Source organism: Astatotilapia calliptera, chromosome 1 (assembly GCF_964374335.1).
Source record: "Astatotilapia calliptera chromosome 1, fAstCal68.1, whole genome shotgun sequence".
In the NCBI taxonomy this organism is placed as follows: domain Eukaryota; kingdom Metazoa; phylum Chordata; class Actinopteri; order Cichliformes; family Cichlidae; genus Astatotilapia; species Astatotilapia calliptera.
Window position 1 is genome coordinate 2,718,073 of NC_137422.1, and position 20,908 is coordinate 2,738,980.

Here is a 20,908-nt window from a genome sequence, read left to right on the forward strand (position 1 = left end):
AAACACGTACAATATACAAAACACGTGCAAAATACAAAACACGTGCAAACTCCAAAACACTTACAAAATACAAAACACATGCAAAATACAAAACACGTACAAAATACAAAACACGTACAAAATAGTGATGGGATTTCCGGCTCTTCGGTTCGGCTCACTAAAAAGAGCCGGCTCTTTCGGCTCCGAACCGGCTCTTCAGGTTGTTTTGTTGCTTTAATTAATTTATTATTAACAATAATATAAAATTATGCACAAAAAGAATTACTAACGTAAAACAAAGTGGTTTTATTTATATACCGGTATGTTTATATATAAATATATGCGGTGGCCCCTAGAGACAAAACACGTACAAACTCCGAAAAACATTTCTAGCATGAACTGAACTTCCAAAGCAGAGCTACTAGATCACTTAAATTACACAATTGAAAGCATGTGTGTATTGTTTGTGTATTTATACACAGGCACTCATATATATTCAAATAATTTAAAAAAAAGTTCATTTACCTGTTATTACCACACACCAAATCCGGTTGTTGGTACTTGCTGGCTTGTGTAGCCACAAGATACCAAAAGCTCCACACTGCGCCCAGCATCCTGGAGCACTTCTGTTGTCTTGAAGAAAATATAATCTGATCAAACATTATTCAGCTTTAAATAATTGTTCAGCTTTAAAGTTACTGTGCAACTGTGTAATAAAAATGTGCTCACGACTTTGGCCTTGAGAGCGATAAGAAGCGATCGCCTCATCCTGCAGGTGCAAGATATCTGCAAGCGAAGAGACTAGAACACCCAAGGCCGATTTCCTTTTATGGAGTTGTTTTTCTGCTAATGCAGCACTTTCCTCACAACCCCCTCCTGTAAGTTTTAGAGAATATATACCCATCCTCACAGCAAATCTTGGGAATCTCCTGATGTGAGCTGTGTTGAGAGGTTGTCTCTGTCTCAATAAAAGTTCACTGATTCCCCATCTGCCGCAGGTGTCCGGTTGTCTTCATTCTCCGCCAGCCTGGTTAAGTCAATTCCTCCTTAACATCTAAAAGAACCTATTTAATGAAGGAAGACGGGTTCACTTTGTGTTTAATATTATTCTATTGCTGTTGTTGTTTTTTTGTATCCTTCAGTCTTTTGTACATGTTTTGAGTTTTTATGTGCTTCTGAGTTTTTACATGCTTCGGAGTTTGTACGTGTTTTGGAGTTTGCACATGCATCAGAGTTCGTACGTGATTTGAAGTTTGTATGTGCTTTGTCTGTAGGGGCCACCGTAAATATACTTTTATTTATTCACTCCACATAAAATGTAATAAATAAATCATATAATACAAAAATCAACTATTCACATTTCAACTTTTAACTATTTAAATTTTCAGCTTTTTCCTTTTACAAATTTAAAGTGAAAACAACACAAAACACTGCAAACCACAACCCAATTAAATATAAATTAAAATATCAAAACAAAAAGAACATGCATATTCTCTGTCATATGGGCCTGGATGAATAAACTTTCTGAATCCTTTATCATCTGCAACCGAAAATAGTTGTGGATGATTACTATACCTTTCTAATGTCACGTTTTTGTCCCTGGCTCTCTTTGTCTCTCTCTCCATCTGGCTCTGTTCCTGCTACTGAGTGTAACTACCGCCCCTCCCCCCTCTGCCCAGCGTAAAGCACAAGGCTCACGTGCAGGCGAGAGAGAGGGTGAGAGAAAGAAAAAGAAAAAAAACCCCACGTGACAGCTCGCGATAAGGAGCCGGCTCGTGTCCTTCACGTCAAAGCGTCGGCTCTAAGAGCCATTTCGTTCGCGAACGACCCATCACTAGTACAAAATACAAAACACGTACAAAATACAAAACGCGTGCAAAATCCAAAACACGTACAAAATACAAAACACGTGCAAACTCCAAAACACATGCAAAATACAAAACACGTGCAAAATACAAAACACATGCAAAATCCAAAACACATGCAAAATACAAAACACGTACAAAATACAAAACACGTACAAAATACAAAACGCGTGCAAAATCCAAAACACGTACAAAATACAAAACACGTGCAAACTCCAAAACACATGCAAAATACAAAACACGTACAAAATACAAAACACATGCAAAATCCAAAACACGTGCAAAATCCAAAACACGTGCAAACCCCAAAACACGCGCAAACCCCAAAACACGCGCAAACTCCAAAACACAACGGAAGTGCTCCAGGACGCTAGGGGCAGTGTTGAGCTTTTGTTACCTAGTAACTACACAAGCCAGGAAGTACCAATGACCGGATTTGGGGTCTGCAGCCTTAAAGGCCGCATTTTAAGGCTGATTATGTCACAGCGACACGACAAAGACTGTCCCAATTCAAAGGCTGCTCGAAATGCGGCCCTCAAATGTGTCCTTAATTTCCCTGAATTTTAAGGATGGGTCTGTGTAGCCTTCATGGCCCAACATATCCCAGACTTCATAGCGCGGCGGTGGTTTGGATAATTTTGCCGAAAAAAAACGGCGGAAGTGGAGCGGACGAAGAGTAAACTTCCAGAAGTAAGTACTGAATATTATGTCACTTATTTATGCGCAAATGTTTTTATAATGAAGAACATTAAAACATTACTGTTGGCAACATGTCGGGAAAGTTATGTGACATTAGCGACGTTTGTACTAACTTGGTTTTAAAGCCTTCACTTCAAAATATTCGCCGTTCAATAGCTGACTTTAATCTTACAGAGAATGTGATGATTTTATGCGTAATTAAAGTCAGTCATGTCAGTCAGCTGACGGTTCACTCCTTAAGCTGAAAGAAAGATGCTTTAATCACAGGAGTCACACATGTGTCCACTGTACCATCTGGGAACTCTTCTTGTTTAGCACTCGTAATGACACAAACACTAAATCCTCCTTCTCTGGTGCTGTTTTGTAGCAGTGTGTACACCTGAGACTGTCACCTGTCTGCAGGCCCGGCCCTAACCAATCTGGCGTCCTAGGCAAGATTTTAGGTGGCGCCCCCCTACATCGGCAGTGTAGTGTATGTACTCACAAGAAACCGAATAGCTTTGTCTTTGACCTTTTTTTTTTTACTTAAAGAAAGCAAATTCACAATCAGAATAATTAACAAGATAAAAAAAGATATGAATAAATAAATGAATACAAAAAATAAAAAATGAATATATGAAATACAATAAATTTTACATACATAAACACAATAAAACGTGTCAACAAGTTGGATAAAATAAATTAAAAATACAATATAAATAAGGCAACAGGAAGACCGCTTGATGCTGCTGCATCATGGCTGGGTTGTACTGCTGATGCTGCATCACTGGTGGGTTGTGCTGCTGAAGTGGAGGCAGCAGCGGTAGATGTGGTAGATGGCCCAGGGGTGGGATTTAGAAACTTCAACAGTGCATCTGAAGAGAGGAGTATGTGACACCACTGAGTATTAAAGTCTAATAATAAAAACATATGATTCCAGGAATAAAATGAAATGATATAATATAAATGAAAAACCAAAGAGATATATGTATGATGTTAACTCTTATGCAAATTAGATTAGATTCAATTTATTGTCATCATTACAGTGAAATGCTGAATAGCAGAATGCAAAGTAACAGTATAATATCATATGAGAATGTTATGTTATGATTATCTTTGACCGAATCACAGCAGTGCTCATATTAAAAAACAGCATTCCCTCTCATGTGATATTGCTTAATTAACATTAATGATGTGCACTTTAACAACTAGGCTTACAACTATAATATATACAGGGGTGGAAAAGTGACTATTACCTGCAGGGTAAACGTTAGCTAACCAGAAGGCAATAACAATGTAAACAAAAAACACCTGCTTAAAAGATGAATACAAATGAGGAATGGTGGGAAAGGTGGGAGTACTGTAATTACCTAACGTTACATTATTATTTTCCATAACAATTTAGCCCCCTCCACAATATTAACTGACGTTAAAACAGTTAACTAGCTATTTATTGATTAGCAATTAGCAAATCATGTAACATTAGCTTAATCCTAAAAATTTAGGTTACTATCACATTCAGACAAATAATTTCATGTAGGCTAACGTTACCTACCTCTGTCTTTTTCTCGTTTCTCCTCCTCTTCTTCTCTCTTTTTTCTTCCCTGGGCACCTGACAGTTTTGGCCGTTTTGACATCTTGTGTTGATTTTTTGATGTGGTGACGTCCAAAAGGAACCATGATACGGGAAGGGAGGGGGCGCACCGTGCGGGGAGGGGGGGCATAATGTTGTAACAAATAATGTTTCTATTAAATAAGCTTTACTTTGCATTTTAATTAACGTGGGATTATTTTTTGTATTTAGAAATAATAGTACCAACTTTTTTTTTTTTTTTCAACATTTATGGCACTGGCGTGGCGCCCCCTGATGGACGGCGCCCTTAGCATTTGCCTATACGGCCTATGCCACGGGCCGGCCCTGCCTGTCTGTCCTGCACTCTCTCTCTGTTTCTTTCTCTCTGATTGTGGAATAAAAGTATGAACATGTATTTATAAGTCACACTTGTGTTTGAATCCTGCAGCTTATCACACATTTGATTTCTATGTGTGACACCTGCAAGTGTCCAGAGTGAGGACAGACTGAGGGACCCACTGCATTACATCATCTGTGAGGCTTTGCACCCCTGATGATCCACCAGGACAATCTCAGCAGTATGTGAGGAAGAGGAGGAGGAAGAGCCAGCAGCAGCTGACAGATGGAGAGAATAGACAGACTGTTCCCTGTTTGTGAAGGACTGCTAGAAAAGTTTAAAATAACTAATTGTCTGTCCTGAATCAGTCTTATTAGGTAATGTTCAAATAATTTTATCATTCCAGTGTTTCCAGTGTGGGAGAAAGTACTCAGGGCCTTCAGGTTACACACTATGAAAGGCAGCAACAAGTTTAATGTTCAGAAACCTAAAGTCTGTATCAGCAGCAGAATGGAGCTAAAAATAAATGTTTGTTTCAGTTCTATGAAGCTTTGAGGATTTTGGATCAGTAGCACTGCTGTGTTTGTTGCATCATATTGCTGTAATTGTTTATATGCTTTATATATTCTGAGGTAAGTTGATCTATAGTGTTACATCATATTCTATAAGGATGTTATGTGTTTGTATACTTTCTGCCCAGTTTGACCCATTTAGCAGACGTCAGCCTGTTTAAAGCTCTGATATCTATTCTGTGTGACTTAAAGCAGTTATGACATGGTCTGATTTTCTCACCCAATAAAGGAATATTTCATGTATCAGTCTACTCTTCATTTTATCAGAAACATATATATACTATTATATATTGTACATATATTTATTAGTTTCAGATGTAGCCATTCTTGTATTTTGCTTGTTTACATTATTGTATTTTGCACAACTCTGTTGCTTGTGAAGCTCGCACACAAGAATTTCACTCACATGTGCTGTACCAATGTACCTGCACATGTGATGTGACAATAAAAGTGATTTGATTTGAAACAGCTCACAGCTTGTACATTTTCTTTTTACACATGTATGTAAGCATTTGAGCCAAATTTAGTAATGCCAACATACTGAAGGAACATTTGTCTCTTATATATGATACACCTATGCACTGTCAATATACATTTTGAACCAGCTGCAGATGTCAGAGTAACAACTGACTGACCCCCACATAAAGTGCGTTACAGTTAGGGTTGCCAACTCCCTGAAAAATAAATAAGGGACACCTCGTGGCCAGGGCCGGGCGACCCAATTGTCTTCACCCTTCCCAGTGTGGTGAATTTTCTAGCTCTTTTTTTGTGTGTGAAATTATTTTTTTAACCATTTGACTTGAATTTGATTTAAGTAGATGTGTATTCTTTGTGATATGAACACATGTGAAATAGTGATGGGTCGTTCGCGAACGAAATGGCTCTTAGAGCCGGCTCTTTGACGTGAACGACGCGAGCCGGCTCCTTATCGCGAGCCGTCACGTGGGTTTTTTTTTTTTTTTCTTTCTCTCAGCCTCTCTCTCGCACTTTTTTTCCGCTTCACTCTGCACGCGAGCCTTGTGCTTTACGCTGGGCAGAGGGGGGAGGGGCGGTAGTTACACTCAGTAGCACAGGAACAGAGCCAGAGAGAGAGAAAGAGAGGCAGGGACAACAACATTAGAAAGGTATAGTAATCATCCACAACTATTTTCGGTTGCAGATGATAAAGGATTGAGAAAGTTTGTTCATGCAGGTCCATATGACAGAGAATATGCATGTTCTTTTAGTTTTCATATTATAATTTATATTTAATTGTGTTGTGGTTTGCAGTGTTTTGTGTTGTTTTCACTTTAAATTTGTGAAAGGAAAAAGCTGAAAATTTAAATAGTTAAAAGTTGAAATGTGAATAGTTGATTTTTGTATTATATGATTTATTTATTACATTTTATGTGGAGTGAATAAATAAAAGTATATTTACGGTGGCCCCTAGAGACAAAGCACATACAAACTTCAAATCACGTACGAACTCTGAAGCATGTACAAACTCCAAAACACGTAAAAACACGTACAAACTCCAAAACACGTAAAAACTCCAAAAACACGTACAAACTCCGAAGCACGTAAAAACTCAGAAGCATATAAAAACTCAGAAGCACATAAAACTCAAAACACGTACAAAAGACAACAGAAGTGCTCCAGGATGCTGGGCGCAGTGTTGAGCCTTTGTTATCTTGTGGCTACACAAGCCAGCAAGTACCAACGACCGGATTTGGTGTGTGGTAATAACAGGTAAATGAACTTTTTTTTAAATTATTTGAATATATATATGAGTGCCTGTGTATAAATACACAAACAATACACACATGCTTTCAATTGTGTAATTTAAGTGATCTAGTAGCTCTGCTTTGGAAGTTCAGTTCATGCTAGAAATGTGTTTTGGAGTTTGTACGTGTTTTGTCTCTAGGGGCCACCGCATATATTTATATATAAACATATATAAATAAAACCACTTGTTTTTACGTTAGTAATTCCTTTTGTGCATAATTTTATATTATTGTTAATAATAAATTAATTAAAGCAACAAAACAACCTGAAGAGCCGGTTCGGAGCCGAAAGAGCCGGCTCTTTTTAGTGAGCCGAACCGAAAGAGCCGGATCTCTAAAAAGAGCCGGAAATCCCATCACTAGAGAGCAGGAAAAAGCAAAAAGGAAACGCCAGTGCACGTCTCCCCGCCCCCCAAGCGAGGCACTGAAACAGCCGGCCAGAGAGGGCTTGAAAAAAAAGGACATTTATCATTTCTTCTTCAGACACCTTTTTTCCCCATTGTTTTTACAAAGTACACATTAAGCTTCTTCTGCAATGACACACTAATTACACATGCAAACCTACCTATTTCTTTCTTCATTGGAAACAATTACACTTTATGGAAAGTGCTTTCAATAAAACACAAAACAAAAGTACCTTTTCTTTTACTTTTTTTATTCAACATCTCTTCACATGTACTTAGCAAGAGTGAGTACATACAGCCCTGGTTTGACAACCACACTGGGGCACATATTCACCAAAACACAGCACACCTTGACAATCTTATCAAGCAGTGCTGTCTTCATCCTCACATGATATGAGTAATCGGATTGGCATTGTAGAAAAATGACACGCGAAGCTGTCAAACACTCTATTTAAAAACTATTAAAATAAGATATTTCTGCTGATGAATACACTGAGCTGGGTTATAGTGCTGTGGCTTATGTTGAAATCTGCTGTGCTGTAGGGGAACAGGCTGTGTTGTCTTGTTGTGTGCATGTTTGAGTTGTGTTTCTTTTGAGATGGTATATTTTTTTCTTAACAGAAACAGACTGTGTCCAGGGTGAGAAGGGTCAGCTGTGATCTGAGCTGCACGCCCCAGTGTCCTGGAGGTGCACAGGTCCTGCAGAGATGGGAGTTTGCAGCCAATCACCTTCTCAGCAGAGCGCACAACGGTTGCCCGGGGCGGCATCGTGGTGGGGGGCGGCATCACGGGCATCGGCGAAAAAAAAAAAAATTGCTCGTACTCATGCTGCCCCGACATCAGCCGGCGCATATTGGGAATGGTACAGGCACCGATCGGTTTTCTATCGCCCATTTGCTGGGAGTAAGGGCGCCCTCCGTTTGCGAGGTGCGCCTGCTGCTTCGCAAAATAAACACTGAAGCAGTTTCACAAAACTTAGCGAGCAGTTTGCTGACTGTAGCATGGGAGATGGGTGGTCTCGTAGGGTGTCTTGCATTGAAATCTGCTGCAATGACCCGGTTACTGCGTTCACCAGATATCAACACAATTTCGATCCGCTCCTAACATGTTAACCTCTTCGACATATCAATGGCTGTGAACAAAGAGAAACTTTTAAATAACTCATGAAAGGATAACCAAGCACACCATTGGGCAGAGAGAGTGTTCGCCCGTGGCGCCAAACAGGCTAGGACCGCCACTGTCCCTGATAGTGGCTCCAGCGTACCACACAGTGATGGAGTTGAGGATGGACTCGATGATTGCAGTGTAGAATTGCATCATCGCCCGTGTTGGCAGGTTGAATTTCTTCAGCTCCCTCAGGAAGTACATCCTCTGCTATGGCATCATGGCCTTGGACTCATTTTTACAACTTTTTAATAGGAAAAAAAGATTAATTTTAATTAAAAAATGTTTTGACATTTGTGAAAATGGAATTTTTCCTGTATTCATTTTTTTTACATTTGTTTTGGTTTTTATTGCCTTTTGAGTCAAAAGTCTCCAGAGGCAGATGCTTGGTTTCCTGGTATTTCAAGACATTAATGCAATGGAAAGGGATTTAAAAAAAAGAAAGAAAGAAAGGAAACAGTGGAAAGTGAATCTCACATGAAGCGGAGGAGCTCAGAGTTCTCTCACTAGTCTAAATATCTTCAGAAGTGAGTGCTGATAGTAGTGGGAACATTTACTCAAGTACTTAAAATACATAAAGTCTGTGTTTCAGGTAGGTGTTTCCATGTTATACTAGATTCTGCTATTGTCATGGTTGGCTGTGTGGCAGGCGAGCAGAAGCGGTGGACGCAAAAATGCAGGACTCTTGGAGACGGGAATAAACTGAAAACGCAGCTTTATTGCTGGAAGAATGACTGACAAAATAAAACTTACAAAAGGAAAACAAGACTCTAAAGCGAGGTGCTGGAGGACTGGACATTACAAACACACAGCAGGTTGAAGGTACGACGCGACAGGGAGCCCAGGAAAACACAGGGCTTAAATACACAGGGGAGTAATTAGGGAATGGGCGGGAGGGAGGGAGACACAGCTGGGAGAAATCAGGCTAACGAGACAGGGGAGAGGTAAAACTGAACACACTGACATAAGACATGAACTTTCAAAGTAAAACAGGAAATAAGAAACAAATCACAAAACCGCAAACATATCCACAGTCATCCAGGACACACATACACACACATATACATATATATACACTCTGCACAGTTATGTGTTAAAAATACAGTAGATCAGGTCCATCAGTCAGAAACGGAGCCTGGAGACGTCTGAGACAAAGCTTTTGTAGCTCTTTGTCGACGTTCCTCATAATATTTCTAAAAAAAGGGAAAAGTGAGAAAACAAACATCGTTAGGCCAACAGTGTGATTTTGTGTGCTGAATCGTGTATATGTATGTGCGTGTGTACCTGCAGGTTGTCGTAGTGTTTCTGGCTGCAGCAGTGGAGTTCCTTGGCGGTCTTCTCATTCAGGCAGAAAACAGAGCAGATGTTACAGAAAAATCCTGATTTAGGGACCACAAACTCCTGACCTGCAGAGAAGCAGAAACAGGAAGATTAGACAAGTATTAACAACACATTTGAATTTAGAGTGTGTGTGTCTGACCGATGGGGCTGTTAGGGTTGAACTGAGGCAGTCTGAAATCTGCTACAACACACGGAGACTGAGAGCGAGATGGCTTTGCCTCAGGTCCGACAAGCTCCCTCCTGCGTTTAGCCACAACTGAAAATGAAAAGAGCGACACGTTAATCATCAACGAATCTGCTACAGGAGCCACTGGGTTTATAACATATTTAAACATTCAATTATAACTCAATAATAATTGAACAAATGATTTCGATTTACTTGAAAAGCTGAAACGTTCATCGGCCACTTTATTAGGTACACCTGTTTGACTGCTCATTAATGCGACTCTCTAATCAGCCAATCACATGGCAGCAACTTAGTGATTTAGGTATGTAGACATGGACAGGTGACCTGCTGAAATTTAAACTGAGCATCAGAATGAAGAAGAAAAATAATTTAAGTCACTTAAACGTGGCATGTTTGCTGAGCTTAGCATTTCAAAAACTGCTGATGTGCTGGGATTTTCCCACAGAAGCATCTCTAGGGTTTACATAAAACCGTCTGAAACAGAAAATATCCAGTGAGTGGCAGTTCCCTGGAGGAAATGCATTTTTGAGTTTAGAGGAGAATGAAATAACTGCTTCACGCTGACCGGAAGGCCAGAGCAAGCCAAACAACCACTTATTACAATGCACAAGAGCATCTCTGAACGCACAGCACATCCAACACTGAAGCAGATGAGCTACAGCAGCAGAAGACCACACTGGGTTCGACTTCTCTAAGCTAAGAACGCAAAACTGAGGGTACAATTCACACAGGCTCAGCAACGCTGTAAAATAAAAACGCTGCCTGGTCTGTTGAATCTCAGTTTCTGCTGTGACATTAGGATGGTAGGGTCAGAAATCTTGGATCCATCCTGCCTTGTATCAAAATCTCAGGCTGGTGATGGTGTGGGACATAGTCATCGCACCAACGGAGCATTTCTTAAACACCACATATATAAAATATATTACTACCACCAGGCTGAATGTCTGTAGCACAGTGAGGAGCACAAATATGAGATCAGAGCCACAAAATATCACAACTTGTCTTTTTATATTCACTTTACTGTGTTTTGGCTGTCAGAGCGGTGTATTTTGCTGATTTAAAGCAGCTCTTTGTACCTTTAATGTCGGCCATGCTCCATCCATCATTCTCCTCTCCCTCCTGTGTCTCGTCATCAGGACACTTGGGCTCTGGCTGCTGTCCAGCAGGGGCGGCTGCAGCATCGGGCTGGGTCCCTGCTTCCTCCTCGGTCCTCTGGCTCTCCGCCTGGCAGTCACCTTTGGTCACTGCATCAGTCGATTCTGCGGTCTTCTTGGTTTTCATTTTGAGGTTGTCACCAGAGTCTTGCAGACGCTGTTTCAGGCTCTTCAAACTGAATTTGAAAGCAAAGATGCCAGTAGGTTACCACGAAAAGAGGTTTGTTGTCACAAAATGTTCATGTGAAATAAGAAATTCCATTTCAAATTCCTAATCTAGAGTTGCTTATATCTAAATCACATGCTGCTCTTTTTGCATCTTTGGGAACTGTTTACTACAGACGACCTTGAGGAGCGTATGGTATATTTGACTCTGCCACTAAAGCTGAAAAAGAAAGATACTCACGACTCAATACGTCCAGCTTTACTGCTATGAAGAGGAGAGAAAGAAGCACAAGGTCAGACAGACATGAAGACACTTTAAAGAAAATGAAGAAACACAGTGTAAAATAAATTTCCTCTTTTTCTCACTTCTGATCGTGGGACACACTTACCAAGCAGATAAATAGTCCTTGGTGACTTTGCTCTCCATCACCTGTGTTAATCCACCAGGTTCGGCCATCTCAATGCATATCTGAGAGAACAGAACGGATATTTGAGCAACACAGTGGTACTCAATGGGTGTGCTACAGGCACGATTTGTATTGTACAGGGCGATAAAGAATTTGTCCTGGCGAGTTTCTTTACTGCCCTGTACGATAGTACAAGGCAAAGAAAAAAAAATCTTGGAGTTTTAAACTTGCAAATGGGAAATAAGTGCAAACATATTTCTATACTTTTGCAAAGTTTTGATTGAACAATAAAACCACTGAGCAAGAAACACTAAAAGAATAACTTAGCGCTGCCTCAAACTGCAGGGATCTCCCCTGCTCGATGGGCCAGGACAAAAGGCTGAACAGGTCATAAGATTACTACTTGGTTGAGAACTTGGTGCATTTCAGGCAGTCCTTCTTCACCAGTGTTTGCAAAGGCATGTGTAATTCAGATTGCCTGCCGCAGGGACTGTCTGTACATGGAATATTTAAACTTGCTCAACTCGTGTTAAAAAACCACAAAGTCTCCTTCAGACTCATTTAAAATGTTTCTCAATATGAAAAGAACAGCAGACACCATGACAAGCCTTGCAGCCTTCTGTAAAACATAAAACAGTTGCACGTGTTTATGAAATCGTACCCTGTTGGCAAGCGGCAAGAATCTGACAAAAGCAGCGATGGACGCCACCACTTCCATGATCATCATGACAAGGTCCACATTCACCTCGGAGACCTCCACACTCAGCAGCCGGTCCTCCAGAGACTCCGACTCTGGAACATGCTGAAAAACAACCAGCGTTAAGATCAGGGAGACCCGAGCCTGCTGCTTTTTTTTTTTTTTTTTCTTTCTCTCAGCCTCTCTCTCGCACTTTTTTCCCGCTTCACTCTGCACGCGGGCCTTGTGCTTTACGCTGGGCAGAGGGGGGAGGGGCGGTAGTTACACTCAGTAGCACAGGAACAGAGCCAGAGAGAGAGAAAGAGAGGCAGGGACAACAACATTAGAAAGGTATAGTAATCATCCACAACTATTTTCGGTTGCAGATGATAAAGGATTGAGAAAGTTTATTCATGCAGGTCCATATGACAGAGAATATGCATGTTCTTTTAGTTTTCATATTATAATTTATATTTAATTGTGTTGTGGTTTGCAGTGTTTTGTGTTGTTTTCACTTTAAATTTGTGAAAGGAAAAAGCTGAAAATTTAAATAGTTAAAAGTTGAAATGTGAATAGTTGATTTTTGTATTATATGATTTATTTATTACATTTTATGTGGAGTGAATAAATAAAAGTATATTTACGGTGGCCCCTAGAGACAAAGCACATACAAACTTCAAATCACGTACGAACTCTGAAGCATGTACAAACTCCAAAACACGTAAAAACACGTACAAACTCCAAAACACGTAAAAACTCCAAAACATGTAAAAACACGTACAAACTCCGAAGCACGTAAAAACTCCAAAACATGTAAAAACACGTACAAACTCCGAAGCACGTAAAAACTCAGAAGCATATAAAAACTCAGAAGCACATAAAAACTCAAAACACGTACAAAAGACAACAGAAGTGCTCCAGGATGCTGGGCGCAGTGTTGAGCCTTTGTTATCTTGTGGCTACACAAGCCAGCAAGTACCAACGACCGGATTTGGTGTGTGGTAATAACAGGTAAATTAACTTTTTTTTTAAATTATTTGAATATATATATGAGTGCCTGTGTATAAATACACAAACAATACACACATGCTTTCAATTGTGTAATTTAAGTGATCTAGTAGCTCTGCTTTGGAAGTTCAGTTCATGCTAGAAATGTGTTTTGGAGTTTGTACGTGTTTTGTCTCTAGGGGCCACCGCATATATTTATATATAAACATATATAAATAAAACCACTTGTTTTTACGTTAGTAATTCCTTTTGTGCATAATTTTATATTATTGTTAATAATAAATTAATTAAAGCAACAAAACAACCTGAAGAGCCGGTTCGGAGCCAAAAGAGCCGGCTCTTTTTAGTGAGCCGAACCGAAAGAGCCGGATCTCTAAAAAGAGCCGGAAATCCCATCACTAGAACAAATACAGACGAAGTAACAATAAATAGTTGATTTGAAATTCATGCATATTTTTAGTTTTTCCATTTCTTATTCAGATATTTATCAATGAGTGACTTATATGTATGTATATATTGTATATATTGTGCTATTCCTTACTTCTTGTATCTGTCTGTGTTACTGTTTGTACTGTAACCAATATATTTCCCCCAGGGATCAATAAAGTACTCTGAGTATTCTCATTCTAGTAATATTAGCCCAGAGAAGGATGATGCTGTGCTCACTCCTTAGAGGAGAAATCTGTTTTGATTGGGATCTGAATAGTTTGAGTGAAACAGGAGCATGCCCCCGATTTAACAGCCCCCGATTGCTCCATTTTCATACCTCACTTGTACCAGGAAGCATGTCTTGTAAAACAATGTGGATTCTGAGCGTCCACTCTCCAACAGTAACTGGATTTTTCAGGTAATCCCTGGCGAAATCGCAGCACGCATCCCAGCTGTTAAAAAACACAAAGGCCTGGAGGGGAAAAATGATGCAGAGGAAACATTCAATATCAATCATTAAATTGAATTCAATTTGCAAATGCAAATTTCTCTGTATCAGCCTGCTGGGTCTACTCCTCACCCTCCTCTGCAGTGATAAAACGATTATTTTGTAGTACAGAGTCTGAACAGTCTGATCAGGGACGTAACGCCACACCAGCTTGGTGACATCCTCCTGTCTGTAGTTTCCTTCTGGCAAACCGGTCAACATGATGGTGGAGAACGTAGAACCTTAAGATTGGGCTTTCTGCAAGACACAAGGTTCAAGAACCAAAGTTTATTCGAAGAGAAACTTTGCGGTACTTTTTAAAAAATATATTATTATTACTGAGCACATAGAGAAGACAAAATGAAACCAAGTTTAGCAGAAAAAAAGAAATGTGGTTTTTGAGGTGAGTATTTGGAAAAATGGACACCTCTTGGTATTTACTCAAGGATTCCTGTTTAACACATGAAACCTGGGTTTATAAGATGCACTCACCTCAATGTCATCAGGTTCACTGACAGTTAAATACTCTAGAAGTGTAAAACAGACACAGTTAGTAACAGTCAACACTTTATATCTGGAGGTTAATTTTAGTTTCCAGCTGTTTCTCTCACCTGGGATTGTGAACCAAGGAGAGACAGTGGGGAACACAAAGGGACTAGTTGTCATTGTGATCCAATATGGTGAAGTGCTGCGTTGTGGGATGGTAATATCTTCTGTTGGGACAGTTGCACCATCAACAGCAACCTCGCTGTCTGGCAAAGCTTTGTCTGGCAATCTTGGTGCTGCACAAGCAAAAATAAGTTTTGTTAAAAGTTTTGTGGGGGAAAGAAAAGGAAAAACGAGTGGTGCAAAACAGGTTTTTAATGTTTACAATGATCCAGTAATATCAATGTTTTGACTTTTATTTGAACTTTAAGCACCTTTACAGATACCCAAGGTATCATAGACATCAGAAAAACAACGATTAGTGGGTTAGATCAAATGCCAGACTGAAAAAGTGCAGTTTAAGTAATGGCTCTGGCTCATGTGTCTGGGGCAGAGACAAGCAGAAGGAAATTGACCACTGATGGAGCAAAGATTTCTGGAGGGGCCAGAAAAGAGGTCAGAGAGATAATAAGGCAAATGAGCATCAAAGGATTTGTGGGAACCAGAATCACAGTGTTAGTGGATAAAAGTTGAGGGAATGTGTCACAATGATTGATTGTGAACAACAATAAATCAGCAGTTTTGTCTGCACTTTATCCACAGCCCAGGGGAGACCTGAAAAATCTATTCATGAGTGTTTCACAAACAGAAAGCGAAAGAAAGGTCTTACCAGATGACCTTCCATTAACTTAACCCATCTTTTTGTTTCCGTTTAAATCATATTTGTTTAAAATCCCATTTAAAAAACACTTACGCAGTGAGGTACATCCACACTGTGGTATTTTCTGTCACGGGCTGAAAGCAGGGACTCAAGCGCAGAGCAGGTTGATGTCTCAAAACACAATTTATTTACACACCCGTGCAATAATATATACAGTGACGGGAAATTCAGGGTTCCAGGGGATTAGGGGAAGGCTCTCTCTCTCTCACGCTCGCTCACGTCCTCACACACGTTCGTACCGCGGGGAGGTCACAGGTCCGGGAAGATAAGCTGGAACAGGGAAAGGGAGATATCACTCACAAATCACGAAGGCATAAAGGTGTAAGACCACGGGAGCTGGAAAGGTAGACTAACGTCAGTAGCGCAATCATCCCGCGATGAGAGGATCTGTGACCCAGCCTCAAATAGAAGACGGATAATCAGCTGATCGCCAACAGCTGTGAGAGCCAAGGGCGGGAGCCAGCTGTGAGCTCCGCCCAGGCAGAGAGATAGGGGGAGAAAGAGAAAAAAAACACAAGTGTAGCCTTGTGAGGCCGGCTGGGCAGGCACGGGGACCATGACATTTTCAGCCTTGACAATTTGTGGCCGGTGGGCCGTTTTAGAAGGCTGTACCAAACGCCAAGGCGATCAGCATCACGAAGAGACTGAAATTCGATAAACACCTGAAACACAAGAAAGAAAATGTATTCTGAACATTTTACCTTCACATTGTAAATGTTAGAAAACAAGTGCTAAGCACACGTGGAAAGAGTGAACTAAGTACAGCTTTATTGTGGAGTTCACTGGATTCAAGAGTCAGAAATCCTGGCTCAATGATGCACTGGAGCCATGCTCAACATGACCCCTGCACTAATGCTGTAATGTGATAAATACTAGTGCGCATGAGCATATGAAGAATTGCTCAGCGAGCAGCTTATCGGCAGTCTCTCTTTACTATCGCTATAGTTTTGCAGTTGTGCTTTCCTCAAGATAAGTAGCATCCAGATCTAGACACATTATCTCTTTTGAAGGATGGATTTATGAAGGTTGGTGCACGTCCTTTAGTTTGGTGTGCAAGCGGTTAATCTGTCAATTTTCCTGTATGGTTAAGATTACACTTACACAAGCACATATCTCACACAGCCTTTCACAGACTTCTAACACATGCACTTGTTGGCATTTATGAGTGTGTTTATACCTTGTTGAGAAGAGGCAGGTAGTTTCTTACACAATCCATTTTTTTCAAAGCTTCTCTGAGATGCCGGGACTCGCCTGGCGAGATGTTCCTGATGTAGATTAATCGTGCTCCATTGTCAGTCACTTGCTGCTTCGAGAAAACCGGGTTAACGTGAAAAAACAACAACCCCACAAACAGTATGACATTCCAAACATTCTTATACTACAGCTCCAAGATCAAGGCCATAAGTTTGCACTTATATTCACACAGCAGGTATGCACCCTGGCAGCTATCTTCATTTTCCAAACAATTTATAATTGCAGCTCTCGCTGTTTTTGATAACACTGGTTGAAAAAGTATTTAAACTAATGTACACACAGTGCCGTGGAAAACGCATTTGGCTCGTTCCCAATTTCCTAATTTTTTGCACAAGTTTCAAATCGTTAAACAAATGTTTAAAAAAAATACAAAATGCATTTTTAAATGAGGATTTAATCTATTCCAGGAAAAGAGTTCTCCAAACCTTTCCTAGCCCTGTGTGAATATCTGAAAAAACGGGTATGTCCCCATTTTTCAAGGTGTTTTGACTTGGATGTGAGTGCTTCCAGTTATGACTTTATACTCTGACCAATAAATCTAAAGGTATTCGAGTGCAGTCTTTGTTTCTGAGATATGTGCGTTACTTACATAGCATAGCCGTTTCATCAGAGACTTATAAAACTCAAGCTGAAAGAAAAAAAACAGTTCAAAATCATTACATCACTTCGGATTCGGTTCGATTTATTTCAGCTTAAAGGTATTTTTTTCTACAAAAAGAAATATTTTTTACATTTATAATCACACTTTAAATAAACAAGCAGAAACAAATATTTTCAAATAATTGTAATAACATCTGTCACAACAGTAGATTGCATTATCTACACACAGTGCTTACCGGCGTCATTAAAATGTTGCCCTTCTCAACCTGCAGTCGAAGTTTAGACCCACTGAGAATAAAATCGTGATTTTCTGATGCTAGCACGATGTTTTTAGCTGCCACTGCTGTCGGCATGAGGGCAAAAGCCTGAAGGAAAAACAAACAACCAAACACTGATTTTTACTGAATAACCATGAAGACAGGCACTCACAAAATATGTATTAACTAACTAAATGTTAGTTAGGTCGTCTTAGAAAAGAGATTTAGAGCGCCATTAAAATGAAGGTCATAACCCAGCCCAATGCAAACTGGTGCTTACCATGCGTGCCTGTGGTATAACGTAGATCGTGTCGTCGTAATACTCAAATCGGTGTCGAGTGAGCAGACCGGCGATGTCCTCCTCTGCGTAACAGCCATCGTGATACTCTGGCAGGTTGCTTATTAACAGCACCTTGTAATCAAGCGAAACAAGCTGTGCAAACGAAAAGAATTTCAGGATCAGTTCACAATTGCAATGGAAGAAATTCCAGACAGAAATCTGAAAAATGCAAACATTAACTTATAAACCTCACTTTGAGCACTGTCTACAACTATGAACACAATCAGGTACCTATTACAAAATGTTTCTGATGCTAATTTTCCTTTACTTCTTTTTTTCTTTCTTTGTTACACGTAGTGCAGCTCTACCTTGACTCACTGACAAAAAAGGCAGTAAGAGTCAGCTATGAAAGTACTTTTCATTTAAGGTGGATCCATAAACAGTGATAACTGATTCCCAAAAGGCAATGTGTAAACAGCACTATTGCACATGTCAAACTTGGGAAGGAAAAACCTTTTTAAGCACTCAAAACCACCATGTCCTGGATGACTGTGCATATAATTTGAACATGTTAAACTAGCTTTTCAATAAAGGAGTTTTAGTATGTGTTAGTACATGAGATAATTGTTTTATTACAATACTAAATTGGTAACCAAGAATGGTGCAATTCTATTGGTGTCTATACTGACTACAAAATCTCTGGTATTGCGACATCCCTAGTGAATTTTTAACATTTTTCTACATTTACACCTACTTGAGCGTCACCTGACAATGAGATATAACCCAACTACAAACTTGTAAAACAAACTGAACTATTTCAGATCAAAACTTAACCACTTTGATAAAGCATGTTTTTCTTACAGGTATAATTGAAGTGTTTTTTTAATGTTACCTTTGAATTGGGAAGTTTGACTGTCTTGAGACAACCTGTGAAGTGCAGAGCAAAAGAAAAACCAAAAAATAATTATGAAATAGAAAATATCTTCACATTGAGAAATCTTTCATACAGATCTTTGGGGATTTCTTACGGATTCTTTCTGGACGCAGTTGCTCTTGTATCCGCTCCCAAAATGTTGGGTGGGTAACAGCGACCGGCTGATCCTTTGAGATCTTCTCTGCAGTCACAGAGTCTTGGAATAAAGGAAATGTAGTTAAGTTCAATAGTGGTAGTTTAGATAGGATGCAAATTACCCAGCTGATCTAAATACAAATCTGCGTGGTTGAGGCCGTTTCTGCTTTGGAAGCCAAGACTTTTGGCTCACCGTCAACTGCAGCACCTTTAATTGGTTCAACAGCCTCCGTAGCCTTGGCTGTATTTTTAGGTGCCACCGCAGCTTCCTTACAAACACACACACAACGAACATACATTAGTTTGTATTACTACCAAAACTGTTAAGTTACTACATTCACACTAAGAATCATACATGAGCACTTGTCATGAGCTTACAAGTATTTACAGACAAGTTGGAGTCTTCCATGCAAACCACAAGCAACTGTGGCAACTTGCAAGCAACCAGTGCGATTCCAAGGATGTTTTCAGTGCAATGTGTATATATAGATTTAAAAAATGCATAATGCAACACAGCAAAATAAAAACAAAGTACAGTGTGTATGCTTTCATAGCATTAGACTTGAGCGGAAGCTTCCTGACATGGGGATGACTATATAAAAGCTCAGTATAATCCAAAGTAATTATGAATTTGAGGGGTGCGAGACTGTAGAAGAAATGTAAGGATAACCAACTGACTTTAAACCGCATAATGAATGCAGGACTACAACCGTGAACGGACAGTATATTTATAGAGAATTGTAGCTACGGTGCATAAATATCTATCTTAGATTGCAGAAGCAAACCAGGAGACAAACAGGAGAGGAACTTTCTCTCGATTCACAAGTAGGTCAATGAACTCATCCATCTATAACAGTGACAGGGGCGGATCTAGAAGGGTGGCATGGGGTGGCAAGTGCCACCCTAAAATGATCCCTTGCCACCCCAAGTGCCACCCCAGTTTTGCATATGACAGTGTTGTTTATTAAAATAAGACAGCATTAACAGTTTGAACGTAGTTACAGTCAACAGTGAATATAAATGCTAAAACTGAAAATATTGCATAGTGTTCCCCCCTCCACCATTAACAAATGGTTCAGCCCATAGCAGGACCGGCTTTTTTCTTGTTTTCAGTAGCAAGCGATGCTTATGATTGTGCCAGAGCACATTCTGAACAACACCATGGGAATTTCGCTTTTTACACAGGTGGGTGGATGTTACACTCTGGAAATGGAAGGAAGGTGAGTGTTATTAACCCTCTGTGGTCCACGGACACGCTGCACCTCCAAATCACATGACTGATGTAAGCTGACACAGCAACAAGCTGCAGCCACGCTGAGTTTCTATTTCAGCCCACATTGAAAATTCGGACTTCAAAGTTTTTAAATTTTAATTACAGGCCAGTAAATCCAGAGTTATGATAATATATATAAGCCACGCTTTGTTCTAAATACTGTCGTCACGTTTTTGTGTGTGTGTGTTTTAAGCGTTTTGTAAGGACAGCACGAAAACAGTAAAGAAAGAAAAAAAGCCACCACCTTCCTAAATGTACCATGTCGACCAATTAAAAAAACAGTCAACGCGTGGGATTTGATTGTTTAGGAAGAGGGAAACGTTTTAGGAGTGACGGTAACGGCAGCGAGACAGAGCAAGCAAGTGAGAGAGAGAGTTTTTAGATGTGGGAGATTTGTGACGTTTAGTGTGGAGTGTTTACTTAGTGTGTTGTCTTGTGTAGTTCTGTTGTGTAGTCGTTTTGTTTTGTGTGTCAGTGAGGGCACTAATGAATGTCACAAAGGCACATTTGCAATGTAAACACTGTCACTAAGTAGAAAACCAGCGGAGTGATACAGCTGCTGTTATCAGGCCTGCAGGTTTGTCCCTGTGCTGTTCTGTCTTTTGGTGGACAAACTTTTT

General features: G+C 40.0%; 1 protein-coding gene and 2 long non-coding RNA genes across 3 annotated transcripts; all 3 read right to left on the bottom strand.

Annotated features, from left to right (window-relative positions):
- Window positions 1-3,006: 3,006 nt before the first annotated feature.
- On the bottom strand, window positions 3,007-4,219 carry LOC145428738 (uncharacterized). The gene is made up of 2 exons (XR_013909045.1): window positions 4,078-4,219; window positions 3,007-3,397 (listed from the first exon to the last, which is right to left on the bottom strand). It is a non-coding gene; the product is annotated as an uncharacterized LOC145428738 (long non-coding RNA).
- A 4,814-nt stretch (window positions 4,220-9,033) lies between these two features.
- LOC145428737 (uncharacterized) lies at window positions 9,034-12,545 on the bottom strand. Its single transcript, XM_080301367.1, has 7 exons — window positions 12,251-12,545; window positions 11,572-11,651; window positions 11,424-11,447; window positions 10,940-11,193; window positions 9,816-9,932; window positions 9,620-9,741; window positions 9,034-9,528 (listed from the first exon to the last, which is right to left on the bottom strand). Exons 1-7 carry the CDS (start codon window positions 12,314-12,316, stop codon window positions 9,454-9,456), a joined length of 738 nt encoding a protein of 245 aa, XP_080157493.1. The 5' UTR covers window positions 12,317-12,545; the 3' UTR covers window positions 9,034-9,453.
- Window positions 12,546-15,659: 3,114 nt separating this feature from the next.
- LOC145429763 (uncharacterized) lies at window positions 15,660-17,367 on the bottom strand. Its single transcript, XR_013910076.1, has 2 exons — window positions 16,733-17,367; window positions 15,660-16,217 (listed from the first exon to the last, which is right to left on the bottom strand). It is a non-coding gene; the product is annotated as an uncharacterized LOC145429763 (long non-coding RNA).
- Between the last annotated feature and the right edge of the window lie 3,541 nt (window positions 17,368-20,908).

What these genes read in the sequence shown, in the direction of transcription:
- LOC145428737 (XM_080301367.1), bottom strand. Translation starts at nt 12,316, where the DNA reads ATGATGATCATGGAAGTGGTGGCGTCCATCGCTGCTTTTGTCAGATTC. An exon ending in AAGGACTATTTATCTGCTTG is followed by an intron (nt 11,448 to 11,571) that starts GTAAGTGTGTCC and finishes TCCTCTTCATAG; the next exon opens with CAGTAAAGCTGGACGTATTG. An exon ending in GAGCATGGCCGACATTAAAG is followed by an intron (nt 9,933 to 10,939) that starts GTACAAAGAGCT and finishes TTTCATTTTCAG; the next exon opens with TTGTGGCTAAACGCAGGAGG.